Here is a 10815-nt window from a genome sequence, read left to right on the forward strand (position 1 = left end):
AGCTGCAACAGGAACTTCTACACATGTGCGAGACAGCACAGAACTTACTTTATAGGTTGAGCTACTTTCATGCCAAGTGACATTTTGATACTATAAATACCAGTGAATGCTACTTAGGGAAAAAGTTAAAATGTCTCTATGCTGAACATTTAACTATTTCCCCGGTTAAGACAACCCTCAAAGAGAATTATACAACTGTCCTGCAGTGTATTGAAAAATAGTAAGAAATCAAAAGAAGCAGGACTCACAACAAAGGGATATTAAGATGCTTATACTCTCCCACCGTTTAAGAGAATGAGTATTGAAGCACTATTCAGATTAAAATGCCACTTACTTGATAAACTTTAAGAGCTGGGTAGTGATCTTTTTTGCAGCTCTAGCAATAGCACTCCCAGGTTCATTGAAGGTCCTAGCATTGCTTTCAATGTATCTTACTTCCCAAACCAATGCAGAGATTCTCCTTAAAATTAAAAAACGTTGCACCTTTAGTACTAAGCTGAAAAGCTTCAAAACTGCAAAAATGATATCTCAGTAATTTTCTGTCCACTTTAGATTAAGATAGATGTCCTTCGTTTTAAGTCTCATTAGACCAGTCTCAAACTTTTCATTCACATGGAAAACTGAAGTATGTGCGTGTGTATATGTACACACACACACAGACACACACTCACTCAAGGAAGCAAAACCAACAATGCACATCTTTGCTCACTCTTTTTCCAATCCGTTAGTGATAATTCATCTTCAGAAACTTTGTGAAATTCTAGCATGCTTTGGTTTCATTCTTAAAATTCAGTTAATACAACCAGCCAAGTAAGCACTAGCATTTGTTACCACTAAATTATAAAATTTCACTGAAAAAACACTGAAGATTGTGGATTCCCTGGATTCTTTAAAAACGCATGCATTTTTAAAAAAGCTTACATTTGACCTTATTCAAAAAGGAGGGAAAAAAGTACTATTTAATCACTGTAAATTACAACATTTATTCATGATATCAGAAGTTGCTTGTCACAAAGCCCTGTCAAATAGAACACAAGTTGTGTAGTATCTTAGTAATTCTTAACTAAGAAACACAAGGCACAAGCAATTTAAAAAAAGAGAGTGACTAGAAACTTAGTCTAAGTACATTTTTAAAGACATCTCAGCTATGATGTTCTTTTCTGTCTTCCCTCAAATACCTTGTTTTGAGGCCAAATGACCAAAGTAGTGCCCTCTCTAAGATGACAGATTTGTTACAAATTAAAATTGTAACTTGATAGAAATGAGCTAGCACAACTGTGTAATTTCATTTTTTTCATTCATTTATCCAATTCCTTGTAACTGTGAAGCAGAAATACCCCAAGTTTGCAGCTCTTCACCTATAGAATTTCAAACTATTTCCCAAGACATTATTTCAGTCTTATGTAGGAGGAAAACAACTATTAATGTCTCTTCACTGTATTTACAGACACACTGAATGCAAGTCCAGATGAAAAACACCCTTCAATTTCTTTTAGAGCTATGGATACCCAGCGCATCCAGCAAATCAGACTTTATCATCACTACACTTCAGTTTCTACCCTCTTTCTCTACCATAAGTTTTTATCATTTAAAATGCCGGTAGTAATATTTAAAATTTCACCTCTGTGTTTAAGCCCATTTCTGAAAGAAATATGCGCTTAAGAGCTTAACCCTCTCCAAGTTCAAAGTAAGTACAGCACTTCAAAATCTGAATTAAGTCTTCAGCACTGAACTAACTTCAATTTCTTTTAATATTTACTAATTTCAACAAGTAAATTTCTCAAAGAAAGAATGCCAGTGTTTATTGTAACTCTGAAAACAGTACCAATATAGGCTGAAATCAATTTCCTTAAGAACTAAGAAACTTAATAAAAACGAGTATAACGTTACAGTTATCAAGCATCAGAGCCCTGCTACAAAAACTAGTAATGCTGAATTCAGATACTGGACTATTGGTTTTCAGAATGTTTGTAGAAAGAATAATTGCTCTTCTTACTAAAAAAAGTTTAGATCTTCTCACAATGTACAAACTAGAGGCCACGTTCTCCCTTGTTTCTACTGCTAGTACTAACCTGTAAAATCGGTTAGCCAGTCTTGTCCGAATAGTGTTCAGGTCTGTTGGATAAGCAATCACGGTACAGTACTTGGGATATGTACACAGGTCAACTGGACCAGCAAAAGCTGCTGAAATATCTGTTAAGAAACAGTAAGATTAATTAAACTATTTCAAGGCTTGTATGCATATGACAATTGAACCAGGAGTTCAATTGCTTTGTAAAATTATTCTTGATAAAACCAATGATGCATAAAAATATAAAAATCTCAGTACAGACAAACAGAAAGAACTGCACATAAAAATGTATGAACATTTACAGTACTTTATCATAAGGAATTTTTAAAGGATGCCATGGATATTCCAGGGATCTGTTTATAAATGTAATGTTAGGAGAAAACTACCTAAAGCTTAGATTACATGCTCACCAAGAGTGAGAAGCTGATCAATACCACTGATAATCCGTTCACATGCTTCATCACGAGATCTCATCCCCCACTCCCCTTCTTGGGGTTTGTACAGTAGCTTCTCCACCTCTTCAAAAGTCACGGAAACACTGGCTCCTAATTCTTCAGGCTGATCAACTGAACAGTGATAACAAATAGGAAAGGGTAAGAAGTGAGAACACAAAACAACAAGATAAATTGTTAAGTACTCACACTTATTAAATACTCATATGCTCATAACTGACAAAAAAATTCTTGGCTTAAAGTGGAGTTTGATGCTAAGACTATGGGGAAAAGAAGTACATAAAATGCATACGACAGCAAAGATACCCTTTATTCACCTTTTCTGCAGTTCTGAATTTCCAGAAGACTCTTTCCTTTCTTCATCTAAGCACTAGACTTAAAAGAGGACTTAAAACTCAGAAGAGTTGTTTATATGCTTTTGTTTTAAATGCACGCCGTAAACTTCACAGGATTGTAACTTAGTTTAATGAGTCAATCTGTGCCCCCAACCTTTAAACACGTGCAAGATAGGCAATATACTTTGTGACATCCTTCCTGGTATTAAAAGCTGTGATCTTTTGGACATTTTAAAAAATATTTGTTTTGAACATGGCAGATGAATCGTTTCAAAGCAATAAGAACTAGCAGAAATATAAAGCTGTGATGTATGGTTCCGTGGAGAGTCATGCTTCCAAAGACTAATGCAATCTGGCCAATGCAGAATGATTGAGTAGATAATGTATTATTCCTGGATATCTTCCCCCCTCAACTCCACAGATTGTTTTTAGTACATCTGCAGTTTCTGCACTTTCATTGTTTTTGAAAAGCTAAGTTCCTCATTTCATTTGAGCACTTGAAAAGGAACAAGCATGTGAAGGTTCCTGATCAGACACTGTGGGTAGGCAAGATCACTTCTTTCTACTGATTACGACAACTGGAATTAGCAGATAAATTATTTTTTATTAGCAGATAAATTCAACAGTATAAAGCGTGTAGGATTATAGCTAGAAACTAACAGTAAGAACTTCCATTAGCATCTGAGAGTCTGTCCATTAAAAATGAAAGCAAGAAAGAGGATAGGGTCCTTGTCAGCGTTACGATGACTGTAATCCATGAATAAGTTGCATACAAATTCTAAAATACATTTCAGGCACAACTGCTGTAGAGAAAAAAACCCACGCTTTAGTGGGGGATCTTCTAAATTTACGAAAAGGACTATTTTTTCCTTCAGCTGAACAGGGTTAGTCTTAATAACCCGAAGTAATTTCTAGTTCTCTGTTCACTGTTGCATTGACAGAGCCCTAACAGTATTTGTTATCCACTGAAACAGTACTAAAGATGAAGCAGTTCTTCAAGAAACAAATGGATAAAATACAAGAAGGTGCTAGGAAAAGCCGAAGTGGCAGAGATGACTCACTTAGATGATCCTTCTAACTCATCTTCGAGCTGAAGCAAATTCTGCAACCAAACTTCCTGAAGACAACACTAAGAGAAAGCAGCAAGTAATGCTTCTACACTTACATAAAGTTGTGTCAAGAAGAACTCAACATGGTATCTGGTACTCCATTGCATAAGTGCTCGGGAGGGATTTTCTCCTGCAGTAGTAACAACTAAAGCAGAATGACAGACTAAACCAAACAAAACTGTCCTTCTCAACAAGCATGTAAAGATCTCTGCTTTGTGTTCTTTGCAGCACCCTGGTACATGTGACACAGAAGATTTGTCATGACTCCTGCCATGTTATATATATAGTATGACCATACGGTCTAATCTTCAGGAGTAAATGGGTCACAGAAAAATGAATGTCCAGAAGGAAGATTGCCGTGCTTACAGTACAGGTACAGACAGTTAATATATACAAAGCCTAAGCAGGCTGCTGAAAACTGAACTTTCAGGTCCATATGCACCAGCTTTTCCTCGTCTTGACAGCATTGTCCCTGACAAGACAAGAGTCTAACAGCTGATACTGTTTCTTGATAATCATGAGACAAAACTTATGCTTGCAGGATACAAAAGGTAACAAATTAAAGTTGTGACCTGCTAGTTAGTCCAACTTCAGTGTTGTTCTTCTCCCATACATCTATCTTAGTAAACTGAATGAAGAAGAAATATTTTGAGAGAAGAGTGGCAAACATGAGGTACAATTTCAATTTGATCTGTAAGTCATTCAGTTGAATAAAGGAAGAGAAAGCAAAGGAGGAGGAGTTTAAACCCTGTTTGATACTATATTGTTAACATAATAACACTTTCTATAAATGCACAAAACCTTTCTGTAAGAGCTTTACTTCCCTTCAGAGTGCCATTTTCTGCCTGGAAAGATAGGTAGAAAATAAGGAGTTCCAGACTGTCTTCAGACAATTTTTGTTCTTCCTCTAGCCTAGTGGCTGCTGTGGTACTTATCCTTTACCTGTTCAGAGGATGTTTTTCTCAACTCTCTGACCTTGCCCACAAAAGACACACTAGCTTTTAGCTTTTTTTTTTTTTTTTGTGTCCATTCCCAGTTTTCCTATGGTAAAGTCATAGCTCCTCAGATCGATCAAACCTTAAGCTCTTAACATGGCAAAGTAACAACTTATTAGATCAATGAAAGAAGTTACAATTTGCCTCTGATATAGCCAGTAATGACAACTTACACATGTAATACTATCCAGATTTAAATTAGCTTCTGTAGGATCTCTCTGTCATTACGTTGCCAGTGTAGCAATTTCAAGAATTCTACTTCCTTTATGCAATCGAACTTAAGTGGTTGAGAACACTACTCCTGCTGGTTACTTGTCTTCTATAAACTAAAATGTATAAAGATTTCAATTTCACATTTTGATTTCAGACTGTTTTGCAGAATTTGTCATCACAAGATATGACTGAAGCAGCCAGATAACACTTCGAAGATTAGACAGTCAGGTGGCTACTGAGAACATCCACATGTGTACAATATACTTGTATTTAAGAAAAAAATATAGTGTAAGCCTTTCTGGTGTCTGGGACACAAGCTAACTCCTAGCAAAGGTTATTAAGAAAATTAGTACCTTTTTGACAGCTTATTCAGTAACTACTCTCTCAGTATTTCACAAACTTTCCTCCCTCCGCCCAGCTGGTACTGACAAGCACTGGAAAACTGAATTGAGTAAGACAAACCAGGAATCCAACTGTTTCATTTACAGTTAATTTGGATTTGACCAGCAAACTTTACAAATTACTGGTTTTAAACTATATGCAGTAAGGATTTGCTGACTGGAAATTATTTTATACATATTCTTCCCCCACCCCCTTATACTATAATGTATTATAACAAACTAGTTTTTTGAAACTTGACATTTGGAAGTAGCAGGTTTTATTGCATAAGCCAGAGCTACATATTTAAAGTATTTCCTTCAAAATTCCTCTGGGAGATGCAAAGGGAAAAAATATAGGTATATTCAAAGTATTTCACCAAATCTGAAGCAAGACTGCCTTTAAGAACTTTCTTGCCTAAACGCACAAAAACACCCTGCTGACATTCTCCATAATTTAAAGGATAACTATTACAATATCAGTTCCACCTGTTAAGCAGATATGCACAACGGATACTGTACTCAGATGACTTGCAAGAGTCGCAAGAAAGACAGGAATCATCTAAGGTCCACTACCTGCATGAAATGAAGGAACTGGAAAGAGGGAGAAGCACATTAAACTGTTTTATTAAGTAAGTTTCTACCTACCATTATCAGGAACTGGTTCCATGTCCCACGGACTAAGCTTTTCAATTTCACCATTGTCCCATCTGATTCACCAAGTTAAAAAAAAACAGTAACAATTTAAATTTATCTTGAGTCAGAAGTATTCCCTCCAGGCATACTTAAATCACAGCTGTTTTTAGGTATTAATAAAATATACTGTATAAACATGCATATAAACAAAAGCATTAGCTAGCAATCAGCTGTCACAGTGCAAAAAGGAAAGATTCTTCATAATGAATTTCAAATTAAAATTGTGCTCCTGATTGTGGCTATACACAACTTACCCAACATAAAAATCAATTTTACAAAGCCTGTATCAAGAAGTTGCAGAAGAAAAAGAAGCCATACACTTGGAAAACGGCATAACAACATCACGGGGAAGATACAAGAAAAAACACACAGAAGAGAGGATTTTTTTTTGCTAACCACAACAGTAGTTGTGCAAGCCCATGGAATTTTTCAGAGAAAGGAAGAACATTATATGTTAACATTTTATAAGGCATACCACATTAAGATAAAAAAAGAGTAAGTATACAATGAGGAAATTGAAGTTAAGTAAGGACCAAGAGGAAGCAAAGGCAAACGCAGCTGATATTGATAGTGTATCTACATATTCACTCTGATACTTAACTATTAGGTATGAATATCACTTTGAGATCTCTCCAAATCCTACCACATTTGGGCAGATTTTCTCATGTTTTTAACAACACAAAAAATAGCCACAAATTTCGGTATTTCAAAGATGAGAAATGCCTGACTGCATCAGCCTAATGCCCCATTGGTCCAGCTAGACCAGTAATTTGTGTCTTTGAAACTATTATTGGCAGATGCTATTTGCAGAGACCATATGATCCTGGTACAAGTCCATTCTACTTGTACTTCCAGCATTCATGATCATTGTATTCCTCTAGGCATGTTTGTGAACACATCCCAACCTGTTTCCTTTAGTATCTGTTTATTTTTGTCTAATACCTTTCTGAATCTGCTAATGCTGTTTCCATAGCCTCCTGTGTAACTGTATTTCCAAAGTTCACTACCCCCAATGTTAAAAAAAACAAACCCAAACTCTTTTAAACAAATCCCCTACAGATTTCAACACACACCTCTAGTTCTGTCATTACAGAATTTGGTGAATAATAATTCTCTATTCACCTTGTCTATCACCTTTATGATTTTGTGAACTATGAACTTCACCCTTTCACCCTTCTTTTCCATGTAAGAGTCACTTTTTTTTTAGTCTTAACCCACAAAGCATCCGGTACGTACTCTTAATCATTCTAGTTGCCCTTCGCTCTACCTTTCCCAAAGTCATTACATCTTAGATGCTGAGACCCAAAATGCATCCAGACATCAGCACACCACAGTGCTAGAAAGCAGTGAGCAATACTTGTCCTTGATAACCTTTCTGATGGTGGCCAACACCTTATTGGTTTTTTGTAGCTGCCACTGCATACATAGCTGATGTTTTGAAAACTGTCGACGACTACCTTAACATTTCTGTCTTCAGCTGAATCTGCTAATGAGCTCAATGTCATATAAGCATAAAGACAACCATTGTTTCCTCAGATGTCCTACCTAACACACATCTGCGCTGAAAATTACCTGGCACTTTTTTACCCAGTCAGTTTTATGAGGTCCTTCCGGAAGTCCTCACCTTTAGGGTGATATTTGACTACTACCTGAAATGATTTGCTGTATTTACAGACCTTGGATATTTCACTGTGCACGCCCTCCAAGAGGCTTAGAAGAACACTGACTAAAGCTGGTCCCAGCACCGATTCCTGGGGGAGCCCACTACTCCAGCCTGGAATATGATTGTTAAGAACCACTCTTGCACCCTATCCTTTAACCAACTTTCAACACACAGAAGTATTTTCTCCAATCCTATGTCATCTTAGTTTCTTTAACATCTCTTTAAGAGAAATCCTGTCAAGGGTTTCTTAAAAAAAATCCAAATATATGCTGTCTGCTGTCCACTGTCCACTTCATTCATACCCTTACTAACAAAGTCACAGAACTTCAGGGGTAGAGAGGCAGAACTTCCCCGGACAGATGCAGTACTGGCTCTTTCCTACAGCTGGGTTTACCCTTATGCTCAATAATGTTATTCTTTATTATAGGCATGTACTAGAAGCTGAAGTCAAATATATCAGTCTACAGTTCACCAACTTCCCTCCAGAGCCTTTTTTGTTGGCAGGAGTTACAATAGCAATCTGCCAGTCCTCTAGTACAAGGTCCAACTGTAGGACAGTTTGCAACCTTGCCAGGAGTTTCATATCAGAGTTCTTCAAATGCCTGGGTGAATGCCATCTACTTCTTATGACTTAATAAACTTAGATATTTCATTTAATACCTCCTGTGTATTTATTTCAAACAAACTGAAAATTGAGATGATCATCCTCAGAGTATTTTATAACTAAAACTTTGCTCAGGCAAGAGCACCGCTCCGTTATTTTGGATTACCCATCGACTTAGGAAAACTTTGATCCATCCACATTCAGCCTGTTTGATGTTTATGAACTAACAGAGTTCTGAAGGCTCTGAACGTTCATCTGTCGAGTTCTCCTCACCAGTTAATGTACGATACTTCAGAAGTTGTTGGTATTCATAAATGTATATACTACTTCGTAATATTGCATGAAAGACTCTATCAATACAGTTTAGTACAGCTTAAGCCCCATTTAGTTCCGCTTGAGCTCCATTCATCCAAGTAACGCAACTTAATAATATATAAAGCTGTTTCTACACAAATACCTATTTTTGTCTGGCCAATAAAATAAAAAAACATTCAATTTACACATCTCCTATTTATTTATTATCTATACAACAGTGATTTATTTATTATTTATACAACAGTGACGGTGATAATTTGAGATGATTCCTAAGTGTGTGACAACCTGGTTACTGATAAGACTTTCAATTAAGTTACATGGCAGTTACTCCCCTTCATCTCATTCAAATGTGGTTTTCCACACTCTCCATCATTAAGTGTTTTGAAGCCAACTTTCAAAGGTTGTTTCTGGTACAAAATAAAAAGCACTTCTATTCCAATAAAGCTCTTTGTCTCAGAAGTGGCAAAGAACAACTGCAAATGCTCAAACTCAGCTGGATTAACAAAATTCTACGATCTAAAAAAGCACTATAAACCAAATCCTAAGTGAAGAAGAGAGACAGCATATTGCGGTTTTTCCAAGACAGAGTCACAACCATTTGTGTTTAGGTTGTTTCTTCCCATTTAAACAGATGTAAAATGAAATGTATTTAAAAATCTTTTTGCATCCAATGTATAAAGCATATGCATTCAAATTAGGAAGCTACTGCTGCTGAACCACATGCAGATTCTTGGGTAGACAAGACTTAAGATTCTCGAAAAAAGGACTGTATTTACAGAAAGAGCTAAGGACCCAGCCAAGTCACAAAACCTGACTATACCTGCAAAACACTCCAGACGTTTTCATATTATACATCTTAGGAATCTTCTCGAGAAGAGTTGTTTATGAGTCAATAAAGTAGACAAGTAGAACAGAGTCACATTCTCTACAAAACCAGCACATATCTTTAAAGAGCTCTCTTTCGAAAATGCTCTTTAAAGAGCACTGCATTCCTTACCTATTCAATTATTAAGCTAACTTCAAAGCAGCTCGAGACTTTCCTCTGTTAAAGGCTGGTACATTAAAATACTGAAATATCCTTTAGTGTTCGCAGAAGAAAGGAGTCTAGGAAATCAGCTATAGGCTCTTTTTCATAACTGGAAACTTGATTTTGAACTGGCCAAGAAAAAAACCAAAAACCCCATCTAAACTTACTCTTAAGGAACAACTGTGATAACGTAACAAAACATATGAAAGGTGTAACATATGTAAGATAACATATATTCCCCACGGTAGCATATCAAAGGGTTTGAGCTATCTAACAGATAAAATTTAGTACTTTGAAGTAAGATTTAGTTGTATTTTCATAGTGGTATCTAGACTCAATGGATTTTTACTCTGTACATCATTTTACAAAACAAGGGAAAATATACTAGCCTGTAACTTGAATGTTTTTACCCCTACATCACCTGCAGGAGATACGCTCCAAGTGTACTATCCCTCATGCCTGGGACATGAGTAAGACGTCAGTAAGCATCCAGTACCATTTTACTTTGTCAAGATCCTCTCTTTAGGTAAGAGAAGAATCTGATGGAGAATTAAATGAGGGCAAGAAATCCATGTACAGATAGTCTGGATTTCAGGTTTTCGTCTGTATGTACTTTATCATTGTGGGTGTTCAAACAACTGTGAGAAAGAAAAAACAAGTATTTGCACATACTGACAGATCCTTTATACGGGGAGCAGGCTTAGCTTTATCACTGTTAGGAACATGAAGAAGTCCTTTATAGTCAGATGATCTGTTGTAGAGACTTAACGTTGATGCCACTTTTATTTATGGCACATCAAGAGTGCCAATTTGCTAATTGTACCTGTAGAAGCAAAAGTGAAAATTCACTTGCCAAAAGCATACAGGCAAGAATTTCAATCTGGAAGTTACTTACACCTTCCCACTAAGGAAAATCAACAGCATAGATGACAAGTAAAGTAGATGAGACAAGGAACCA

At 36.4% G+C, this 10815-nt stretch overlaps 1 protein-coding gene across 4 annotated transcripts in view; it reads right to left on the minus strand.

The window, feature by feature from the left end:
- The window catches only part of BRWD1 (bromodomain and WD repeat domain containing 1), a 58550-nt gene that overhangs the window by 15754 nt on the left and 31981 nt on the right, over positions 1-10815 (minus strand). For 2 of the 4 annotated variants that reach the window (XM_075172706.1, XM_075172700.1), the window contains exons 29-32: positions 6201-6262; positions 2482-2637; positions 2073-2193; positions 335-460 (exon numbers count right to left, since the gene is read on the minus strand). In XM_075172706.1, coding sequence (XP_075028807.1) covers positions 335-460; positions 2073-2193; positions 2482-2637; positions 6201-6262 — 465 coding nt within the window. Of the gene's footprint in view, positions 1-334; positions 461-2072; positions 2194-2481; positions 2638-6200; positions 6263-9005; positions 10681-10815 lie in introns of those variants that run through there. The other 2 variants (XR_012677123.1, XM_075172714.1) reach the window with 2 other exon arrangements.

Source organism: Calonectris borealis, chromosome 1 (genome assembly GCF_964195595.1).
Source record: "Calonectris borealis chromosome 1, bCalBor7.hap1.2, whole genome shotgun sequence".
NCBI classification, from domain to species: Eukaryota; Metazoa; Chordata; class Aves; order Procellariiformes; family Procellariidae; genus Calonectris; species Calonectris borealis.